Genomic DNA, 23,381 nt, shown 5'->3' with positions numbered 1-23,381 from the left:
ACCATTGGGAGGGGCACGAGGGAACTTTCTGGGGCGGTGTGGATGGTGGTCTCGGGGGTCTGAACATATGTAAACATGCATTGAGCCAAAGGCTTAAGATTTGTGCACTTTTTTGCAAATTAAAACTCAACTCAATACTACAAAATAAAATTAAACGAAGCACAATGAATCAGACTTGAAACAGCTGAAAGTGATGATTTCAATGAAGACCCGGATTTACCGCTGCTGCCGGGGGTACTTGGCATGCTGAGCCCGTGTAGAACCCCAGAGGCCAGTTTTGCTGGTGACCAGGGTAAGTAGTATCCCAAATGAAAACAGGACCAGCGCCTTTCAGGGCAGATCACCGAGGCCTCGCCAGCCTGGCCACTCAGGTCGGGCCAAGAAACCAAATGGCCCGTATGACCGAAATAACCTACTCTCATGCAACCTGTCAGGGAGACGGAGAGCAGGCCTCCGCTCCGTCAGACAATTCCAGGAATCCGGGTCAGAGGGGAGGCCGTGTCTGCTCCCGAGGCATTGTGGAGGCCCCCACAGCAGGTCCCCAACATCCTGTGAGGACGGCCACGGCCATCCCCTGCCGGGAGCAGGCTCAAGGCCCCAGGTTATCGGGAGAGGGACCAGGCGCACGGGGGTGCAGGCAGGAAGGAGCCCCAGTCCTGCAGAACCTCCTTTCATCCAGAAATAACATCCCTTCTGACAGCTGAGTTTTATCAGCGTGATAGCAGGTTTGTTCCAAACCATGACAGCGGTTAGCAGCTCACGCAGCCAACCCGTGGTGTCCGTGGCCACCGCTGTCCACACCTCTGCTCTGGGGGTGGGACACCCTAGGAAGACCAGGTCCATCAGCCCCAAGAGGGCAGGGTCCGGGTGCGATTTCACTCCCTGGCACCCCGGCGGGCAGGCCCCTCAGTAGATACTGCTTCACAGATGGGTGGCTGTCTGCTTCACCGCCCTTCCATCCTCACAGCAGCCTTTTGGGTAAGTACTATGGTTCCCACTTTACAGAGGAGGAAACTGAGGCAGGCAGGTGAGGTGGAGCAGGGAGGCTTCCCCATCTCACAGCTGCTACTCACAGCTGTCTAAACTCCCCTCCTCCTGCCTTGAAGGATGGAGACCCGGGAGACCACAGCATTTTTGCATTTTTTCTCTCTCATAGGAAATTATTTTTTTAAAAAACATCTTTTAAAAAAATTTGATTTGAGAGAGAAACATGATTTGTTGTTCCATTTATTTTATTTTTTATTAAAAAAAATTTTTTTTAAGTATATCTGTATTGATTTCAGAGCAGGAAAGGGAGAGAGAGACAGAAACATCAATGATGAGTCACTGATCGGCTGCCTCCTGCACGCCCCCTGCTGGGGATCGAGCCCACAACCCGGGCATGTGCCCTGACCGGGAGTCAAACTGGGATCACCTGGAAGCTAGGTCGATGCTCAACACAGCCATGCCTGGCTGTGCTGCATTTATTAATTCATTTATTGGTTGCTTTTTGTATGTGCCCTGACCGGAGATCAAACCCACAACCTTGGGTGTCTTCAGGGTCTGTGCTGGGGGCCTTTAGCAGGGGGACAGAGGGAGGGCAGATTTCCCGGGAATCTGAGATCCAGCTGATAGACAAAGTCTAGACTCTGGGCCTTCCCTTTCCAACCCCTCTGCCCAACCTACCAAACCTCAAACCTGCTGTGCAGTGAACGCCACACACACACACACACACACACACACACACACACGGCTGTGATTCTCATCTGAGTGCTTGTCTTTCATTAATAATGTATAAAAATAACAACGATACTACTATTAATAGTCGAAACCGCCTCGGTGCCCACGTCCCTGCCAAACTGTCCCCCTGCGCCGCCTCACTGAACCTCCCCTCCCCCTCAAAGCTGGTTCTGTTAGGAACCCTATTTGCAAGAGGAGGAGCCGGCACCTCGAGGTTAGCGTGGGCGATTCTTGGGTAGAAATTCATTCTCTTGTCATTGTCCTTCCTCCACCGCTGACTGAACACCAGGTGGAGGGTCTGAGCACCTGGGACCCCCACCCCCACCCCCAGGACTCAGGGACATCAGATGGGGGAGGGAGGGAGCCCAGCATGCGGGCAAAGGGGCGGGGCCCCTGTGGGTGCAGAGCTGGGGAGAGGGAAGTGGAGGAGTCAGGATGGAAAGCTGGGCCCCCACAGAAAGCAGCCCACCCAGCTGGCTGGTCTTCGAGGAACAACAGGTGGGGAGCCACTCTTGCCTCCTACCAGCTCTGGACCTGGAAAAAATCTTTCCACCCGGTCACACAGAGGTTGTACACCCACCTTTCAGCCTCATAACCTTGGTGAGTTATCTCCACCCTCTGCTGGGGCACGTAGCTGGGACATGGCTGAAGGGACAGCGTGACCTCGGGTGTCCCCAAATCCCTGCTTGTGTGAGTGCTCTCATTCAGCAACCTCATGCCAGCCCTGACTTGCCGACTGAAGGGGGAGGCTGGGCCCAGCTCCCAGCAGCCCCAGCCCCTGGCCTTGGACATATGACATTCTAGGCCCCTCCAGGCCTGGGACGTGGGACAGGAGATGGGAAACCAAGGTGCTCAGGGGTTGTCTTTTTTGCCCAGGGTCACACAGCCAGCAGCAGGCCTGAGATTGGAACCCAGGCCAGTGGGACTCCCAACCCTGTGCTCTTTTCTGCTCGACCATATGGAAGGTGAGGAGGACTCGGTATGTGGGAGCGGGCATGGAGAAGTCCTGGGGGGCAGCATGGTGGAGGAGGGCCATGGGCAAGGGACAGGTCCACAGGGGCCCGGGCCCGAGAAGACACACCACCGATTTTGAAGGAAAGGAAGGAAGAGGAGAGGATGTGACAGGAGAAACTTGTAAAGAAAAAGGAGGGAAGTGAGGGGCGCCAGTGGCAGGCTGGGGAGCTCAGCAGTGGCGGGCCCTGCGGGGCCATGGGGCCTGTCCTGTCCCGTAGGACACAGCGCAGCTGTCCCCGGGAATGCGTGTTCGCACCGGAGCCAGGAATGGGGTGGGCCCTCGAGAATTATTTGTTGACTGAATGCTCACTTATAATACTGGTCACTACTCTCTAAATTGAGCTCATAGCCCAGCAACGGGCTGTTTTTACTCACGGGCAACCGTGGTGTGGAGAAAAAAGCTATTCCTGAGAGGGCTCTTCCCCCCAGGGCCCAACTTTCAATTTCCTCCCCATCCTGTTTCCACCCATTTCGGAGCCCACAGGTCCCTCTCCACTCCTTTGGCCCCAGGCCAGGCAGCCTGCCCTCTGGGGCTCAGGCGCCCCCTACCACTCCCCACTGCCCTGGCCAGAAATGGGCCTGCAAAGACAGAGCTGGGCCCCAGTGTCCAGCCCCCCCTCCCCGATCCTCAGTGGATACTCAATCTGAATCCTGGTTTCCTCACCTCTATGCAGTGAGGGGGCTATGAGATGGGGGGGGCCAAGGGGGGCCCCGAGGCTGCTGCAGGCTCTGAGGTGGGGCAGTGCCTGGGTGGAGCCCAGAGTCTCTGCACAGTGCAGGGCAGGGCCTGCTGGCCTAGCGGGAGAGTGGGCCAGGGTGGGCTGGGTGCCACTTGGGGTTCATGACAGCCTTGGGGAGCAATGGGCTGGGGCTCCATCAAAGTCCTTGGTGGCAGCATAAGTTGAGCAGGGCATTCAGTAGGTCACAGCTGAATTGATAATGTCAATGGGATGCATGGTCTCAGGCAAGTTATTTACTTATTTAAAAAGTGGAAATAGCAAACCCATTAGGATGGCTGCTATCAAACCAAACCAAACCAAAACACAGAAAATAACAAGTATTGGTGAGGGTGTAGAGAAACTGGAGCCCTTGGGCGCTGCTGGTGGGAGTGTAAAATGCTGCAGCCACTGTGGAAAACAGTGTGGCGGGTCCTCAAACATTACAGAGGCCGTGGCTGGGTAGCTCAGTTGGTTAAAGCAATATCCAGATATGCCAAGGTTGTGGGTTCAATGCTCAGTCAGGGCACATACAAGAATCAACCACTGAATGCGTAAATAAGTGGAACAACAAATTCATATTTCTCTCTTAAGTCAATAAATAAAATAAATCACTTAACTTAAAAGTCAATAAATAAAATAAAATAAATCACTTAACTTAAAAAAAAAAAAAAAGATAGCCGGGCCGAGTGGCTCAGTTGGTTGGTACGAGAGGCAACCAATCAATGTTTCTCTCTCACATTGATGTTTCTCTATCTCTCTCTCCTTTCCTCTCTCTAAAAACCAATAATAATTTTTTGTTTAAAAGTGGGATAACACCACTCACTGGGCAGGGTTCTCGTGAGGGTTTGGTGAGTGGAGTTCTGGCCAGGTTCCCAGGGCAGTGTCCTGCACAGAGCAGGGCCGGATTCATGGGGCTGCAACCCGGCCAGCTGCACAGGGCCCCCCTGCTCAGACCTGGCCTGCAATGGGTTTAGTGCTGCTGGAGCTAAGTTAAAATTCTTAATCATTTTTGAAAATGGGTACCTTCATTTTCGTTTTTCACAGGGCCCCTCAAATTATGCAGCTGGTTCTGGCCATCAGTCAATGTGAACCTGGTGGTTCTTAGTAAAAAAGACGCCTAGACAGATCTTGTCACCAACTTTGGGCAGGAAGAGCTTGGTGAAGGGATGTACCTACCATAGTGGGGGTGGAGAGGGCCTCAAGGCAACATGATGACAGCATTCCTCTCTGTGGGCTGAGCAGCAGCGGGGCCACCTGTCCAGGCAGGAGAAGCCACAGGCCGCAGAGGCTGGGAAGGGGCTGGGGACAGATCATCCCAAGATGGGGACCTGACCATACCCAAGTTGATATTTCAAACCTCCCATGACAGAACCTGCCCCAAGGAACCAGCCTTGGAAACAAGCCATCCCAGGTAAGTCTTCTCCAGGAGTCAATGTTTATGAACATCTATTACAAGCCAGTGGTGCCAGGTACCATCATTGCTCCAGATTAGTGCTGGTTCCACTAGATGGTGCTAGAGGTAGCCTTGGAGAAGCTTGTGGGAGATTTCAGGAATCCCTGTAAGCAAAGCTCAGAACATGGCCCAGAAAATGCACTATCTTTCCAGAAGGCTGCTCTCTATTTTCCAGCGTCAGGTGTTCTGGGTTCAAATCCAGGCTCTGCCACTTAAAAGTTCCACAACATTTTGCAACTTTTTAATTGAAGAAATAAAGAATATAATGATAATTGAGTGTACCTTTTTTTGTAATACAGGTCTACTAGTGAGAAAATGGACTTTTTTGGGAAAGGGGGTGGGATAAATTTCACTTAATTGGGGTTAGAAGTTAGTGTTTTCCCTATCATCAATTGATTGCAAATGATCATGGGTATAGACCATTTTTAGCTTTGAGCTGTAAAAAACAGGTGGAGGGCTGGATGTGGCCAGAGGTTTGCTGACTTCTGATCTAGAAGTTCCCTTGATGTTCAGTTCTCCTTTGCTGATTTTTGTGCCTTTCTTGAATGTTGTTGGTCTTCAATGTTTTGGTTCGATGGTCTAAGCTCTCTGTTTCATGAACTACTTTCACAGTACAATAGATGGTATGTTTATTCCCCCTCAAATTCATGTGTTGAAATTCTAATTCCCAGTGTGATGGTATCAGGAGGGGGGCTTTTGGAAGGTGAGTAGGTCATGAAGGTGGAACCCTCATAAATGGCATTAGTGCCTTAATAAAAGAGAGCCCAAGGAGTTCCCTCACCCCTTCTGCCTCGGGGCGGGGTGGGGGACACAGCAAGAAAACCATTTATGACCAGGAAGCAGACCCTCAACAGACACCAATCTGCTGGTGCTGGAATTGTGAAAAATTGATTTGTGGTGTTTAGAAGGTACCCCATCTCTGGTGTTTGCTGTTGTAGCAGCCTGAACAGACTAAGACACAGCTTAAATGTTGCAGTGAGGATTCAGTCCAGGTCTGGCTTCAGTTTTGTTTCTCACTAGAACAGGCTGCTTCTTCCTAACAGAAGGAGTTTTTAAAAATATAACATGAAGCCCGGCTAGGCGTGGCTCAGCGGTTGAGCGTCGACCTAGGATCCAGGTGATCAGGGTTCGATTCCCGGTCAGGGCACATGCCCGGGTTGTGGGCTTGATCAATGACTCTCTCATCATTGATGTTTCTGTCTCTCTCTCTCTCTCTCTCCTTTCCTCTCTCTGAAATCAATAAAGATATATTTAAAAAATAATAATAATAAAATAAAAAAAATATATAACATGAAGAACTAGACCTGTACCACACTCAAGGGAACACTTCCCAAATGAACTGGCCTTTGAGTAGGCCATTTATTTATATATCTTTTATTTTAATTTTATCTTATTTTTAAATATATCTTTATTGATTTCAGAGAAAGGAGAGGGAGAGAGAGAGAGATAGAAACATCAATGATGAGAGAATCATTGATGGAGCCCGCAACCCGGGCACGTGCCCTGACCGGGAATCAAACCCCCATTGCCTGGATCCCAGGTCCACACTCAACCACTGAGCCACGCCCGGCCGGGCTATATATCTTTTAATTTATTGATTAGAGAGAGAGGAAGGGAGAGAAACATCAATTTATCGGGCCACTTATTTATGCATTCATTGGTTGCTTCTTGCATGTGCTCTGACCTGAGATCGAACCTGCAACCTTGGCGGGTAGGACGCTCTAACCAACTGAGCCACCGGGCCAGGTCCGAGTAGGCCATTTATTGATTGCTATCTGCAGAGTGCAACATGTCATATCATCCTTCTAACAAAGTCCAGCAGGTAGGTGCTCCTGCGGGGCCAGTTTCACAGACACCGAGGCTGAGCAGCAGAGGGGATAAAGAGAGGGCTGGACTGGGTGCCACAATCCTCACGCGGCTCCTCCCCTGTCGGGCTCAGCCGGGAGCCCGGGCCCTGACGATTGCGAGGCTCCCGGGGCTACACGCCTGACCCCCCGCAGGCTCTCAGCCCGCAGCCAAGATGCTCCCAGGCTGGGGCAGAGAGACGCCCTAGGAAGCCTGACCCCGGAAGCAGTTGCGGCGCCGGCGGTTGCGTCCTCGGTTGCCAGGGCGCCGCCCCGGAAGTAGGGCGCGGCGGGCTGGTCCGCGGGGCAGCGGGCGGTGTCCTCCTGCGAGCGTCAGAGCGGGTCTGGAGGCGGGGCCGAGCGCGGTGCGGGGACGCCCGGCTCCGCGGTCCTCCGTGCTGCTCGGCGCTCTGCACCCACAGGTGAGGCCCCGCGCGGAGGCCGCCGCCTCCCGGGACCGAGGGTGTGGCTGGGCGCGGGTGGGCGAGTGCGCATGCGCGAGCGCCCCTGGGTTCGCAGGTGCGCGCCGCCGCTGCCAGGTGTGCGCCGCCGCCGCCGCCGCGAGGCTCGGCCGACGCAGGTGGGGCCCGCGCCGCGCGGGAAGGATGCTCCGGCTGCCGCGCCCCCCCTTCTCCGAGCTCCTGCGTGGTTCGTGGGCTTGGTTTTCCCAGCGTTTCATCGTCCCTCGGCTTGTGCCGCAACCTGTCTCGTCTCTGGGGGCACCGTGCAGCGCGCAGTGCACCTGTGGCCAGAGCGCGGCGCAGGAGGCAGGAGGCTGGAGGCTGGTGTTCCCCGCGGCGCTCGCCTCGCCCTGGGGTCTCTTGTTTCCCCATCGGTTGGAGTGGCTGTGGGCAGAGGGCGTCACTGTCCACCTCATAGAGTAGCTGGGGCTTTGCAGGGGAACCAGCCTAGAAGCCAGAGTAGCGTGTCCGTTGTCAGGAGTTTAGGGCTTGCAGGGCGGTTCTTTGTTGGGGGAAACGTTTATGGAGCACGTTCCAGTGCTAGGCTGTGGCAGTGCCCCTGTTCTGCACACAGACGCGAGTCAAGTGGCGTGGAGCTTGGCACTGTCACCCACGGGGGGTGAGGAGATGGATGGTGGCAGTGCAGCTGCCAATGAATGCGCTGCCCCCAGCGTGAAGTCGTTTACATTATTATTTATTGTTCTCTTTAAAGATGGCGCTTTTGTTTACCTGGCTGGTGTGGCTCAGTGGGTTAGAGCATCCTCCCGGGCACCCAAAGGTCACAGGTTCCATTCTGGTCAGGGCACCTGTCCAGGTTTCGGGTTTGATCCCCGGGTCAGGGTGAGTACGGGAGGCAACCGATCGATGTTTCTGTCTCACATCGATATTCCTCTCTCCCCCTTCCTCTGTCTCTAAAATCAATAAAAACATTAAAAACAAAATAAGGATGGCGCTTTTTCAAAGAAAGCCAGTTGGAAACGAATCCAGATGCCCTAGAATCCTGCCGCAAGCTGGTGGCTAAAGGTGTTGGCAGGGCCATGATCTCTGAAGTCTGTGGTGGAGGGAGTCCTTGCCTCCTCTATCCTACGGTAGCCCCGGGTGTTGCATGGCTTTGCCCTCCACCTCCATGTTCACATGCCCATCTCCTGTGTCTGTGCCCCTGTGTCTGTGCATGGTGTTCTCCACCTGTGTGTGTCTGGGTCCAAATTTCCTTATAAAGACACCTGTCATTGAATTAGGGCCCACCTGAATGACCTCATCTTAACCACATAGACCTTACTTCCAAATAAGGTCACATTGACGATCCAGGACGAGGACTTCAACATGTTTTTGGGGGCACATCTGAGCCCATTACACATCTCTAGAGGTGTAATGGGAAGAGTCAGGTTCCAAGGACTGACCCTTAAGGACTTGACCATTCACTCATGAGATGAGTAGTTGCGGTCTGCCGCTCACGTGCCACTGGTGTAGGTGCCAGAGGAAATAGGTCAGGCAGAGGGACTGTGAGCTTTGCTGCAGATGCCCACATGTCTAGAAAGAACCCGTGGGATGAAAGGGGAACTGGTGGTTGAAAGAGTCCCTGCCCTCTTGCATTTGTAGGAGTTGACACAAAGAACTAACACACAGGGTAGGAAGTTCTGAGTGCCCACAAAGGTGGCAGGGGAGGGACACAGAAGAGTTCAAGGTGGGAACTTCAATTCCAGCGAAGGCGCTGAGAGTGGCTCCCTGGGGGAAGTGGCCTTTGCATGGTGCCTTGCTTGTGTGATTGGCAGGAACTGGATAAGAAGCAGTGGAGAAAGGCCGTTCAGGTGGAGAGAAGGGCACGAGCACAGGCTGGCCAGTAGGAAAGAGTCGCACATGTGCATGGAACAGCGAGGGGGAACAGTGTGAGTGACAGGGTGGCGTGGCGGCTCAGAAGGGTCAGCGGGAGGCAATAAGTATTAGCCTTCAGAAATATTCGTCACAGCCAAAGAAGAACCTAAAGGTGCCCTCTGGCGCACTTGTTAAACAGAAGACGCTTTCCACTGACAGCTCTGCTTAGTCACAGTTCTGCTACGTTCATAGCACTGTTAGAGTGTCTCTTGATCTGTGCTGTGTGCCTTTCATCTGTGTATTAATTTTATTTTAGGTGAGAACCCAAGGCAAGAGTCAGTGAATCTGAAGAGAAATTGGACATTCCTGTGGGCTCCATAAGTACCTATGGTAGGTCCAGCCTGAGATCTTTTTTCCTCGAGTGACCATTTGTCACGGAAGAGGGAGAAGGGGCCCAGGAAGAAAACCTCCCCTTCTCAGAGGGTCCATTTCCTGCTCAGTAAAGTACACACACTGCCTTTGTGATTTTCCGCTGTTGCTCTCACTTCTGCACCATCCCCAGGTGGGCGTCAGTGACTGGAGTGGTTTGTTTGAAGTAGGGCAAATAAATTGTGCAGCCAACTGGGGTGGTTGTGGTGCTGGTGCTGCCTGGTGAGGGGGCGATTCTCACCTGAAACCCTGCTTCTGCGGTTGGACCCTAGGGGGCAGGACGCGAGCAGGATTCGGCAGGGCTGCAGGGGCTGAAATCAAACAGAGGAAACGTAAACTCTCCTCTGCGGCGGGCTTTGACACCATGCGCATGGGTGTGTGAAGCCTGGGTTTTGTTCGGTGCTGGGACATGAGGTGACAGCACATGGCCGTGAGGTTCCTGTGATGCTTCTGCTGTCATTTCCATGTGGTGGCTGCTGACTCACCACATGGACCGTGACCTGTCAGTTAATGACTTTATATGGTTGTTAGATAGCACCTTATAGTTTGCGGAGAGATTCCATTTATTGCTTACTTTGACCCTGTGGGTGTTGTCAGCGTGATGAAGGCCAAGTTCACAGAGGGAAGGGACGGGCTGTGTTGTAAGAGGTGGCACTTTAAAGTAGGGTCACCTGAGTTTGAATCAAGGCACCATGGTCTGTTTCCTCTTTTTTTGTAACATGTTTTTATTGATTTTAGGGAGAGGAAGGGGGCGGGGAGAGAGAGAGAAATTGATGAGAGAGAAGTATCGGTTGACTGCCTCCTAGAGGGGATCAAGCCTGCAACCTGGGCATGTGCCCTGACCCGGAATCCCACCGGTGATCTAAACAGTGACCTCTTGGTTCATGGCACCTCGCTCAGCCAACTGAGCCACACCCGACAGGGCTGGTTGGTTCTTAACACCGGCTCTTAACCTTCATACCTCAGCTTTCTCATCCGTAAAATGGGGGCAATGACGATAATAATATCAAATATTTCTTGAGTGTTTTCCCTGTGCCAGGCACTGCTCTCAGTGTTTTCTGCGTGTTCGCTCATTTAATCCACACTATAGCCAATGAGGTGTGCAGATACTGTTGTTATCCTCATTTTACAAAGGAACCAGAAGTCCAGGGAGGTTAAGGAACTTTCCCAAAGTCACACAGCTAGTGAGTGATGAAGCTGGGCCTCAAACCCAAGCTCTGGCGCCCACGCTCTACCACAGTCTCAGCTCTATGGCACTATCAGTGCTGGCGGGGTGAGGGGGAGTGAGCTTACGGGTGAAAGCATCCCGAACTCTGCCAGGTGGGTTCTGTGATGGGAGTCCCTTCTCTGTCCTGCTCTCGAGGCAAGGTATACCTGACTCCCCATCTCCACCTCACATGCCTTTTCTGCCCTGCCAGGTTGCCTCAAAAGCAAAGCTGTTGTAAGTCCATGGAGGAGGTACCTCCATTCATAAAAGGCCCTCACAGCCCCTGGCTTTCGAGCGTGGTTTTTTGAGGAACCCCTTCTTCAGATGAAATTGTACACAGAAGTGTAACGAATGCAACCTTCTCTGGCTGGCACCGGAGTGGGAGACTGGCATCCTGAGCTGCCCTTGCAGTTCGAAAACCAGACTGTTCATAGCTGGAAATGGGTCCAGAGAGGCCAGATCACTTGCTCAAAGACACACAGTGGTCCTGGTGGATGCTGGCCCCTAGTCGGTCAACCTGAATTGAGCACCCACCACATGCCAGGCATGGTAGTAGGCCCTGGGCAGAAAGCAGTGGGGAAGAATGCCAGTTCTCTGCCCTCCAGTAGGCTCAGAACTGCAGAGGGCCGAGGGGCTGCGCACCTGGTCTGGAGAGTCAGGGAGGCTGTGTGGAGCAAGTGACATTCACTTATGCTGGCAGATGAGTGGCAGGTGGCTTGGTTAGGTGGAGAGGGTGGGGGAGTTCTGCAGGCATGTGCCAAGGCCCTGAGTGGAAGAGAGCTTGGGCAGAGAAGTCCAGTGTGGCAAGAACAGAGTGGGTGGAGGGGTAGGTGCACAAGATGTGCGTGGAGAAGCAGGTGAGGGCCAGGGTATTGTTCAAGTGCACTGGAGCGCCATGGAGGTTATTAAACAGAGAGGAAATTGGAGGCGGGAGTCAGTTCCTGGCTGTCCGCAGCTGCCCTGAGCAGGGCCGACCTCCTGTCCTGCCCCAGGTGCCTCTCCTTTGTGGCTCCTGTCGCAGCTGCAGTTGAACATTTGTTGATGATTAATTGCTGCCTTTATCTCCCACTCAACCGGGATTTTGCAGTTTTGGCACAGTTGACAGTTGGGATTTTGCAGTTTTGGCACAGTTGACAGTTGGGTTGGATAGTTGGTTGTTGGGGGCCGTCCTGTATGTTGTAGGATGTTGGGCAGCGTCCCTGGCCTCTATCACTAGATGCCAGAAGCATCCCCACCCACAGTTGTGACTAACACGATGCCTCCAGACATTGCCTAGTATCTCAGGGCACTGCATGGCCCCTGGCCTGGCTGAACACCACTTGCTGAAGGGGACTGAACATGAGGGGGGTGAGCTCAGGGAATGTTAAGGAACCTTTGAGTGAGGGGAGCTTGGTGAAGTTTCGCAGCCCTGAGACGCTGATCTCTTCCAGGATTATGGCAGGAAAGGTGAAGTGGGTCACTGATATCGAGAAGTCAGTGCTGATCAATAATTTTGAAAAGAGAGGATGGGTCCAGGTGACAGAAAACGAGGACTGGAATTTTTACTGGTGAGTATAAAAAGCAGGATTCATCGCTTTCTGAAGCCCATTTATCAGTGCTATGAATTCAAGCCCAGCTCCCAGCTCGCGGAGGACTGCGTTCCCAGAGGCGGGTGTCTCCATGCCGCCCAGGGCCTCCTCACATTCTTCTCTGCACACGAGAGCCCTGGGCTCCTGCGTGTTGTGGAGGTTCCCACAGTCCTCCCTCGGCCAGACAGAGTGAGGTTCCCACTGTGGGAATGTGGGTGAAAAACCAGAGCCCACCGCCCTCTGGTTAGTGTTTCTCGCAGTCAGTGCCCTACTGCCTGGGAATGGGGTGGGGGGAGACAGACAGGAGGGGCCTGTGGGAGGGGGTTCTGTATCTGTGCTTCCCTTTGCTTCCCTCTCGGATGGGAGGAGGGTGCTGTGTGGCCTAGGTTAAAAACAACACCTGGAAGGTGAGTCTAGGAAAGGAAAAGCAGCGATTTGGCATCGCCTCCTGGGCTGGACTCTACCCAGCCAGGAACCTGGGAGTTGTCCTGGACTCTTCCACCTCCACTTCCTCAGGGTGAGGTCGAGTGTCCTCCTGGGTCCAGGCCTCGTCTGCTCCCGCCCTCAGTGGTGACAGAGCACCCTACCTCAGGGCAGCCTCCCCTCAAACTTAAATCCAGTTGGTCGTGGCCTCTGCCATCCCCGACCCTCTGCAGACCTGGGTCCAGAGCTTCGCAGTGCATCTCTGAGGTGGGGGGCTCATCAGGATCTCCGGGAGCTTTTTCAGCCCACACACCCCCCTCCCCAAGACTCGCTCTCCCTGCCGCTGCCCTGAGGATGTTACGGCCTCTGTTTAGCCAGTTCCCTTCTCTTTCTCCCCCCATGCAGCAGTGGTGCGTTTTCCTCGTTCTTGCTCCTACGCCTGTTTACTGCTGTGCTCTCTGCCCCCTCTCAGCCCGTCCTTCAGAGACACAGTGCACAGGTGAGAGCCCTGTCTGGCATGGCTCAGCTGGTTGGGGTCGTCCCGTGCACCGAAAGGTCGCAGGTTTGATTCCTGGTCAGGGCACACGCCCAGGTTGCCGGCTTGATTCCCAGTGGGGGCGTGCAGGAGGCAGCCCATGGATGGTTCTCACGTCGATGTTTCTCTCTCCCCCTCTCCCTCCCTCTCTCTCGAAAATTAATAAGGAAATAAAAAAGATCCGAGAGAGAGAACACCTGATCGGAAGGCCTGGCCCTTGTATTTGCACAAGCCGTAAAAGATATCAGATGATTGGGAAGCTTGAACACTGGTTCCTAGTCGATGACTTTCAGGAATTACTGCTGCTTTTTTTAGTTGTGATAACAGTATAAATTAGGATATTGTATAGTATAGAAAGGAGTCCTTAGCTGCTGGAGGTTCCTGCAGGAATGTTTTGGATGAAAGGATGCAATGTCTGGGAATTGCTGCAGAACAAGCCAGAGCTGTCAACCGTAATTTAAAAAGTAAATGAACAAAACAAAATAGCAGGGGAGTGTGTGGGGAGTGGGTGGGGCACAGACGAAGCAGTGCAGGGCCGGGAATGACAGCTGTGCTCTGGATCATGGGGCTGTTACACCTTCCTCGCTACTTTCAGATATGGTTGAGCTTTTCCATAATAAAGAGGGAAAAAAAAAAATCTTATTCTAACAATCTTGGGTGCTTCAGACTCCCTGTTTAGGTTAGTGCCCTGGGGTGGGGGTGGGGGCAGGGCCCATAGAGTGAGAGCCCCAAGCCCTCTTGTCTTGTGGCTCTGGTTCCTTCGCGAGTGGCAGCCCTTCCTGCTCTTTCCCTGCCTCTGGGGCTGGTGAGGACAGGAGGGTGGAGCAGGGACACTGGGCCTTCTTAGAAGATAAGAAGGAATTCGCTCTCTTCCTGCTCTCCTCGATTCTTAGGGTACAGCCCAGTTTAGAGCTGACCCAGGGCCTTAACCCCTGGGGTTTGGGTCTTAAGGGGTCCCTGTCCTTCCTGACTTTGGGCGCAAATATTGTGTAAATGACTTGCCTGATTTCAGAGTCTGAAAAAGTCTGTCTTTCATTAGTTTGTTATCAGTAATCAATGTTATTAATCGATGAACATTTATTGAGCACCTACTGTGTGCCAGAGGGTGAAACCATTCAGGGTAGAGCCAAAACAGCTCCTGCCTCAAACAGTTCATGTCATAGCGGGTCACTGGACATGTTTCCCATGCCGCTGTGGGCCGTGGGCGGGCGCCCCTGGCTCAGGGGCTGGGGTGGGGAATGGGTAAGGGCTCTGAGGAGTTCCCGGGCCTTAATGAGGACACCTCCACGTGGACAAACGTGAGCTTCTGTCCTGCACGTCCCTGCTGTGCTTCCCTTTCAGGATGAGCGTGCAAACCATCCGAAACGTCTTTAGTGTCGAAACTGGCTACCGGCTCTCGGATGATCAGATTGTCAACCACTTTCCGAACCACTATGAACTGACCCGGAAGGATCTGATGGTGAAGAACATTAAGAGATATCGGAAAGAGTTGGAGAAAGAAGGGAGTCCTCTGGCAGAAAAAGACGAGAATGGAAAATACCTCTACCTGGGTGGGTGCCATTGTCACTGGCCTCCTGTTTTAGACATAAGCAGTTAAGTTTCTCAGCTGCAGCCTCGCAGGGCAGCGAGGTGGCACCCGTCGGCTGTGGTGGGGGATGTGTTTGTGCAGGTTACACTGCGCATCTCAACCCAGTGTCTCGGGGCGGGGGGGGGGGAGCCTCAAGTTCGCAATGTAAGTTAATGCCTTGGGCGTGTGCCTTGTGTGAGGGAGAGAATGTCCCCAGTGCTCAGCATGTGTGACCACTTCCTGAGCTACAAGGTGCCACGAAGGAGTGTTGCTTCATCTAGCGACAGCCAGGGGGAATGTGTGTCCCTGTCCTGTCTGATGATAAAAGCTGGACTGTCGGATAGTTTCAGATCCTTTCGTGTACCTGGCCATAATTACGTGAGTGACCTCTGGGCCTCAGTTTCCTCGTCTGGTAAATGGGCATGCTGTCAGTCCATAGCTCACAGGTGCTGTGGGGAGTAGAGGATACAGACTCGTAAGTGCTTAGCGCACTAGTCCTGAAGGCGAATTATTACTGCACAGAATTTGAACCACAGAAGTCCCCGTTCTGTTAGATGCTGGGTTGGGCCGCGTGGGGCATGGGTAATGACACAGGCCCCTGGATAGACAGTGGCTGTAGTTTCTGTATGTGGCCCCTGCTGGGCTGGCTCACTGTGTCCCCTCCCCTTTACCTTTCAGACTTTGTCCCGGTCACCTATATGCTGCCCGCCGACTACAACCTGTTCGTGGAGGAGTTCAGGAAAAGCCCCTCCAGCACCTGGATCATGAAGCCTTGTGGCAAAGCCCAGGGCAAGGGCATCTTTCTCATCAACAAGCTCTCGCAAATCAAAAAGTGGTCCCGGGACAGCAGAACATCCTCGTGAGTGGGGGAACCATCTGTTCTGTGTGCCTCCTCGCTGGCAGTTTCCTGGGGGGCCCTCGCTTGCTTTTGCAGGGGTACATCATTTCTAACGGGTGTCAGGGAAAGGCCCTGTGGCTACAAGAGCAGCATTAATCATAGACTCTCCCCTGAGGAGAGGGGCAGAGGGAAATGGTGCAAGAACCAGCATGAGGTCACAGGATCAGGAGCCTTTGACCCGTGTAGTTATAGTATTTCTGAGACAGCGAAGCATCTGCCTAAGGCCTGGGGCTTTACTCCCTGACACTTATTGTCCAAGTGCATTTTGTTGTATAGACCCCTAGATTCCTCACCTGGGTGAACTGAGGACGCTGATAGCATCACCCCCACGGGGGCAAGCTGGGGATGGACCTGGTTAACCCACACCTGAGTGCCGGTCGGTGGGGAGAGTCACATTAGGTCAGGTCCAGCCTCCTTCCTGGGTTTGAGGGTATCCTTGGAACTGAGGACATTTTGCCCAAGGCTTACTCTTTGCTTTTGCAAGGCCTTTAACTGCTGTCACTGTGACCCTTTCCCATGAGTGATGGCTCACCTGTCGGGAGTTCCCAGTACTGGTGAGGATACCTTCCTATGTGGTGCATTTAAATCTGATGACACATTGCTAGCCCCCAGGCGGGTCAGCCCCAGGAGCTGCTGCTGTTGTCGCCTAGGGCAGGGCTCCGGGGCTTCTCCTGGACAGCATGTCACCCTTGTTTTATCACTTAGAGATGGGAGCTGGTTACCAACTGACTAAATGCACCTCTAGTCTCTGGCGTCTAATTCCGGCTTTCTCTGCCGTGTCTAGGTTTGTGTCTCAGTCCACAAAGGAAGCCTACGTGATCTCTCTTTACATCAACAACCCGTTATTAATCGGCGGGAGGAAGTTCGACCTGCGCTTGTATGTCCTGGTGTCTACATACCGCCCGCTGCGCTGTTACATGTAAGCGCCCCGGGATCCCGTTTCCACCCTTGGTTGTGCTGTGAGTGATGCATATTCCCTTGTGCCACTGTGAGGGGTGGTGAAGGTTAGTATTGAGTGAAGTGGTTAACCTTGATGCTTACAGTAACAAACAGTTCTTTCAACCTTGCAAACATGCTCAGGGAAAGAAGCTAGATGCAGAAGGCCACACATTGTGTACTTCTGTTTATATGAAATGCCCAGAGCAGGCAAATCTTTAGAAACAGAAAGTAGATGGGTGTTTGTCTAGCACTGGGGCTGGGGAATGACTGCTAATGGTCCCGGAGTTTCTTTGTGGGGTAATGCAAATGTTTTAAAATTGATTGTGGTGATAGTCACGCAACTCTGAATATACCATAAACCCTGGAATCTGTACCTGAGGTGGGTGAGTTATGTGGCACGTATGAATTATATGTCAATAAAGCTATTAGGAAAAAAGAATCATTGAAAAAAGCAGTGCTTTTAAAAGTTTAAAACAACAGAAAACCCCCAGCTCCTTTTAGAGAGCGCAGTGCTGTATTTTTTTATACTTCTCCTCAGAGTACCGAACTGACCTGAGTTCCCCCTTAGGTATAAGCTTGGCTTCTGCCGCTTCTGCACAGTGAAGTACACGCCCAGCACCAGCGAGCTGGACAACATGTTTGTGCACCTCACCAACGTGGCCATTCAGAAACACGGGGTAAGTGTTTTCACTTGAGCCTAAGGAGGGGGACATGGGGACAAAGGAAGCCAGGTGCAAGCCCTGCGTCTGTAGTTCTGTGGCCTTGGGCAAGTTAATTTGACTCTCAGAGCCTCGATTTCTCCAGTTGTAAAAGGAGATAATATTACCTTAGAGTGTTGTCGGCAGATTAAGTGACTCACTCACGCTTAGTCGTTCATTCATTCAACAGATATGCCCTGAGCAGCTATCTGGATTGGTCCTGTGCTCAGTGCTGGGGCTACAGTGCTGGGCAGTTGCTACCTTGGTCCCTACTCATGGAGCCTAGAGCCTGTGGGGGGAAGACAGTCATCAGATGACCCCACTGATGAGCGTGTCATCACAGACTGAGATGTGTGCTCTGAGCATAAGGAATGCACATCTGGAAGAGTGTAGAATGGCGGGGTTCCCTTGTCCCGGTGGTTGGGGAAGGCTTCCCTGCAGGAGCCTGAGCAGAGGCCTGAAGTATGCACAGGGGTTACCCAGAGGAAGATGGGGAAAGAGCCTTCTAGCTTAGGGTACAGCATGTGCCAAGGCCTCGTGGCAGGAAGGAGCATAGCAGGAGCTGAAAGGAAGTCAGGGTGGCTGGAGCCCTCAGCTCGTGGGTAGTGGAGTAAGCGGTGCCTTGGTCTTAAAGTGGGGTGGTCTGGGTGGCCTCTACACCATGCACTACAAGGTATAAATGAGTAATTGTGAGAATATTCCAGAATCGAGTATTTTAAAAACGTGCACCTGTAGGAGGCCCAGATCCCCCTGGGGCCAGGTCCACCCAGAGGAGGGAGGGGCACTTGGTTCCTCTGGGGAGCATTGCCTGAGACCCTGCCCCCTTTCCCATGGCCAGGAGGACTACAACCACATCCACGGGGGCAAGTGGACAGTGAGCAACCTGCGGCTGTACCTGGAGAGCACCCGAGGCAAGGAGGTGACCAGCAAGCTGTTCGACGAGATCCACTGGATCATCGTGCAGTCGCTGAAGGCAGTGGCGGTGAGTACAGGGCGTGGGAGGGGTGGGAGGCAGGGGGCAGAGAGAGCAAGGGGAAGACATAGCCTGGCAGGTGTGGAACTGGTGATGCTTGTTCTTTGCTAAAAATACCTGTTCTTGAGGTCTCACCTCCTACTTGTCTGCTCAAGGCTAAGGCAGGCTCAGAGAGGGGGAGAGGCCATTTCCAGCCAGGTGCAGCCCAGGGTGGGCCTTGGGCCGGACCCTCTGCTATAGCCACGGGCCTGGAGAGTCCCCTTGATGATGTCATCTGCTCTTCTGTGCCCACTGAACCGATAAGGAATGTTTTGGCGTACGCTGATGTTTTGGTGGTGGACTTTCAGCAGCCTCCTTATTTTCAAGCTTTTTGCTTTGGTATTTAGGGCTGGAGATACCGTATCTTCTTTAACCTCAAGTTTCCTATTTGTTGGCTGGTGTGTGACTTTGCACAAGTGCCCACCCTCTCGGAGCCTCAGATGCCTCCTCTGGGAAATTGGGTTCTAGGCACTGATGCTGCAGGGTTGTCATGTGACCATGCTCTGCAGGGGTGGACCTAATGATTGGGGCAGAGTAAAGCTGGCAGTCTCTTAACCCAGGTGACACTAGGGCTCTTCATGCCTGATTCAGCCAGCCTCTCCCTCCCTTTACACCCCCTGCGTTGGCGGAGCTGTGTTCTGGCCCAGCTGTCACCTGTCTCATGGCTGGGACCTCTGGCCAGGGCCCCTGCACATTTCCTCCTAGGCCTCAGCCTCCAGAGCTGAGAAACTGTTGGATTTCTAAGGCTCCTAGGGTTTAGGGATCAGGGGTTTATTTATTCAGTTTTTCTTCATTTGCCAAATATGTAGTTGCCCTGTTTTTATCAGGTATGTTGCCTTCAGAGAACCTCGGGGACAGGCAGGTGGCCTCTGTGATGCATGCTGGCCATGTGACCACGGTCTCTCTCTCTCTGCAGCCCGTGATGAACAACGACAAGCACTGTTTCGAGTGCTACGGCTACGACATCATCATAGACGACCGGCTGAAGCCCTGGCTGATTGAGGTGACTGCAGACGTGAGCCGGCTTGTCCCCAGACAGCCTGAGGCTGCTGCCCTGCTTCAGGCCCCACTGACCTAGCCCGATGGCCTGAGGGCCGGGCAGCAGGACTAGGGCATCTCATGGGTTTTTAAGTGTAACGGGGACAGATGTCCAGTGTGCGCGTGTGCTGATGAGGCCACTCCAGGTCGGGCACCTCTGGTGGGCCCAGCCCACAGACAGGAGCTCAGTGGTCGGGATGCCCTGGTGCTCCAGGGTGCTTCCGAATAAGCCCTTGCTCGGAGGCCGTGCTGTGACCTCATCAGGATGTTGTTCCCATTCAGGGAAGGAGCTCACAGGCCCTGAAACCCTTGGGAAGTGGTGGCTGTTCTAGAAAGTTCTAGAAAGGGCAAGGTGGACAAGCCTGGCACACCCACTGAGGCCAGACGTGGAGCCCACTTTGTGGGGTTGCCTCGCTTTGCTTTTTTTTTTTTTTCCTAAATCCTCACCTGAGGATATTTTTTCCATTGCTTTTCAGAGAGAGTGGAAGGGAGAGATTAAGAGAGAGAAAAAAACATTGGTATGAGAGAGAGACATCGATTGGTTGTCTCCCACACTCGACTGGGGCCAGGATTGAGCCTGCAACTGAGGTATGTGCCCTTGGTCAGATTTGAACCCGGGACCCTTCAGTCCACAGGCCGGTGCTCTAACCACTGAGCAAAACAGTCTAGGGCCCGCTTTGCTTTGCAGCCAGGAAGAGGAGCTCAGGCCTCTGAGGGGACACAGGGTCGGACGTGTCATAAGAATGAAGGCCGTCCACTCAGACGGTTCACCTCCCTGTGTGCCTCTGAGCACCTTGTCTTCTCACCACGCTCATGGAGAGGTGGGCGGCTCCAGCCCTTTAGCGCGGGTCCATTTTGAGCCAGGAAAGCCAAGTCTCAGAGCAAGTCGTAGTGAGTGGTCCACGGAGGGAAAGTCAGCGGGAGCCCCTGCGAGAAGCTGCTGGGAGAGCCAGGTTATCCGCGAGCGAGTGTGCTCCATGGCAGTGCTTCCCAGGCTATTGTTACACTGCACTGCCAGAGCTGTGCGTATGTGTTGTGTGTATGTGTGTGCATGTGTGTGCTTGTCTGTGCGTGTGTGCACCTGTGTGCCTGTGTGTGTGGGTGTGTGTGTGTGTGGGTATGTACGTGTGTGCTTGTGCATCTGCGTGTGTGTGGGTGGGTGAGAGTGTACAGTGAGTGGGGAGATATACATAAAATATTTATGTTTTCTTTCCTTCCATCTTAAACAGTAACTTGGATGGAGTTCAAGCTTTCCTTGATGAGCTAGGATCTTAATTGAGAAGATTACTTCTTTTTTTTTTTTTAAATATATCTTTATTGATCCAGAGAGAGGAAGGGAGAAAGAGAGAGAGTTGAAACATCAGTGATGAAAGAGTTGTCATTGATCGGCCGCCTCCTGCACGCCCCCAGCTGGGGATCGAGCCCACAACCTGGGCACAAGCCCCAACCGGGAATCGAACTACAATCTCCTGGGTCCTAGGTCGATGCTCAGCTGCTGAGCCACGCCCGGCTGGGCCAAGAGAAGATTACATCTAACACAGTAACATCTTAGTTTTAGCACGTTTATAATAAGAATCATGGTATCGTGCTGTGTTACAGTAGTGATTTCAGGGGCACTGAGGCCTACACGCTCCCTCTCACTATGCACGTTCGATACCCTGCCTGCACCACAGGGACAGTCGGGCTGTTAGGGAGACACCGAGCAACTTGCTGATTTGCGCCTCTGCTCTCCCAGGTCATTACGACTGTGCCTGAAATCAGAGTAAGGAGGTGGTGACTGAGGGCCTGTGGGACTCTCCACGCAGAAGTGTGTCCTTTGAATGTGTGGATTTTGTGACATTGCTTAGCTCCTCAGAGGCCTTATGGGACTACCCTCCGTATATCAGATGGGTTCCTCATTTGGGTCAGAACGCTGCTTTATGGGTGAGGTATTGCTCTCTTAGCAAGACAGGGCCCATTACCTTTTACACAAGTGCTACTTGCTCAGGGTCATTTGGTTCACTGATCCAGCAAAGCTCTGGGTGGCTTTTGGTATTTAGGACAGAGCTCATCACACAGGTAGGCACTGCTGTTTGTGATATTCGTTGATCTAAAATTTTTATTTGCGTGATGACTGATTTGTAGATCACAATCCTAATTCTGCTTTTAAATATTATTTATGTTTCATCCAACATCTAATAAAAGTAGATTGCAAAGTGCTTCCCCCAAAGGTGCCCTGAAGATATTAGATACGAACAGTCTGAGACACAACTTGACCTAAATGCACAGTAGCAGCCTTTTCTCCAGCACTGCGCATTTTTTATTCCAAAGGAGTAAGTGACACAAGTGAAGGATGCGGTTTCTTTCCTCTCGTAGGTCAACGCGTCCCCATCTCTCACCTCTAGCACCGCCAACGATCGGATCCTTAAGTATAACCTGATTAACGACACCCTCAACATTGCGGTCCCTAATGGTGAAATTCCAGACTGTAAATGGAACAAGTCGCCCCCAAAGGAGGTTCTCGGCAATTATGAAGTCCTGTGAGTTTGCGGGTGACTGTGCTGTCGTCCTTGGGTGTTTCGGGCTGAGGGGTGCCAAGGCCAGCCTGGATTTTCTGGCTCCATGTGGACTTGCCTCATGTAGGCAGAGTACGTCATTTATCACTGATGTGATGGGACAGGTCATGTAGCAGAAAAGACTAGGCCTTTGTACGGTCTTTGTGTAGTAAATATTAATGAAGCTCTTGCCACATGCCAGGCACTAGGCACCCCCTGTCTGAAGTGGGTTAGTCATACCTGCCCCACAGGTGCTGTGTGCAAAGTGTTCCCAGACATCTCTGTCCTTCATTCCCCCGATGCCTCATTCGTGTTGCCTCTGGGGTCATTGCCCAATTCCATCTGGTGGCCAGTATAAAATGTCAACTGCGGGGCTGGGACTGTCCACAGTAACAATTTAACAAGGTTGTGCCCCTGTGCCCATGGCCTCTGGGTTGCCAAGACCCCAAGGGGGCCAGGCTGCTTCTCTGGACGGTGTGGGATTGCCACCCTGCACCCGTGACCATTTGGCCCTGAACCCTGGAGGCTTTGTTTCTTTACTTTCCTGTTTCTAGATACGATGAAGAGCTTGCGCAGGGGGACGGGGCTGAGCGGGAGCTGAGGAGTCGATCGGGCCAGTCCCTAGGGCCCAGAGGCAGCCGATCAAGAGACTCGGGGAGAGCCGTGCTCACCACCTGGAAGTGACCCCCGGGAGGGGTGAGACTCCAACCGGGACCCGCCACTCACTGTGCCCAGGCCCTCACTCAACACCTATTTTGAAATTTCCTTTTTTCTAGAGCTTTTTTCCTTTCCTAAGCCCTGTAAATAAATAAAGACATTTCTTTGGAAGGTTAAGGAGTCTATTCCTAGGGAAAAAACTCCATTTCTCCTTTGCTCTCACACTCACAAACTTCTGACACCAGACGTGCGGGGATTTTCCGCACACCGAGCATTTCTGTGTTCTCCAGCGGGTTCTGGGAGTCCTGCAATTTAACTCAGTTCTCACACTGTCTACCTGGAGATGGCGGCAGGTCCCACAGTGAGGGGCTCAGTCCCACAAGACCGCCCCCACTCTCACGACTTCAGAGCCAATCACAAGTACAGGTTGTCACCTGTGCTTCTGACTACAGACTGTATGTTGTAGGTTCCCTCACCCGCTCCGAGGGTTGGGTTAATTTGTTAGAGCAGTTCCGGGACTCAGGAAAAGTTGACTTATCAGATTACTGGTTTACTATAAAGGATACAAGTCAGGACCAGCCAGATGGCAGAGATGCGAAGGGCAAGTATGGAAGGGGCCACGGGTTTCCATGCCCTCCCAGGGGCACCATCCTCCAGGCCCTTCGTGTGTTCAGTAACCTGGGAGCTTTTCGAATTCCATTGCTTGAATTCCATAGTTCAGGATATTTATGGAGGCTTCATTCCATAGATGTGACGGATTAAATCATTGACTATTGGTGATTGATTCAACCTCTAGCCCCTCTTCGCTCCTGGAGGTTGAGGGGTGGGCCTGAAAGTGCCAACACTAGGATCAC

The 23,381-nt window shown here is 52.8% G+C and overlaps 1 protein-coding gene across 22 annotated transcripts; it reads left to right on the top strand.

Annotated features, from left to right (window-relative positions):
- The first annotated feature begins 805 nt into the window (after positions 1-805).
- TTLL1 (TTL family tubulin polyglutamylase complex subunit L1) lies at positions 806-22,704 on the top strand. Of its 22 annotated transcripts, XM_081128105.1 has the most exons (14): positions 7,164-7,329; positions 7,923-8,050; positions 8,983-9,094; positions 9,339-9,412; positions 12,089-12,205; positions 13,055-13,148; positions 14,526-14,734; positions 15,430-15,610; positions 16,434-16,568; positions 17,157-17,265; positions 18,125-18,268; positions 19,215-19,301; positions 21,692-21,855; positions 22,425-22,704. In XM_081128105.1, exons 7-14 carry the CDS (start codon positions 14,527-14,529, stop codon positions 22,552-22,554), a joined length of 1,158 nt encoding a protein of 385 aa, XP_080984231.1. In that variant the 5' UTR covers positions 7,164-7,329; positions 7,923-8,050; positions 8,983-9,094; positions 9,339-9,412; positions 12,089-12,205; positions 13,055-13,148; position 14,526; the 3' UTR covers positions 22,555-22,704. The 22 variants fall into 22 exon arrangements, with proteins under 22 accessions (XP_080984244.1, XP_080984235.1, XP_080984243.1 ...); XM_081128102.1 differs by lacking the exon at positions 8,983-9,094 and having other exon boundaries at positions 7,032-7,171; XM_081128116.1 differs by lacking the exon at positions 13,055-13,148 and having other exon boundaries at positions 7,085-7,171; positions 8,983-9,096.
- Positions 22,705-23,381: the final 677 nt, after the last annotated feature.

The sequence above is a fragment of the Miniopterus schreibersii genome (genome assembly GCF_964146895.1).
Source record: "Miniopterus schreibersii genome assembly, chromosome: 2".
NCBI lineage: Eukaryota > Metazoa > Chordata > Mammalia > Chiroptera > Miniopteridae > Miniopterus > Miniopterus schreibersii.
The sequence above is the reverse complement of the archived record's forward strand: the minus strand, read 5'-3'. Positions and strand labels throughout refer to the sequence as shown.

Bases quoted from the DNA above. Each gene is read 5' to 3' on its own strand.
- TTLL1 (XM_081128098.1), top strand. From the start codon at position 2,155: ATGGAAAGCTGGGCCCCCACAGAAAGCAGCCCACCCAGCTGGCTGGTC. The intron at 2,685-14,525 runs GTGAGGAGGACT...CTTCCCTTTCAG, and splicing joins TCTGCTCGACCATATGGAAG to GATGAGCGTGCAAACCATCC. The intron at 16,569-17,156 runs GTAAGCGCCCCG...GTTCCCCCTTAG, and splicing joins CGCCCGCTGCGCTGTTACAT to GTATAAGCTTGGCTTCTGCC.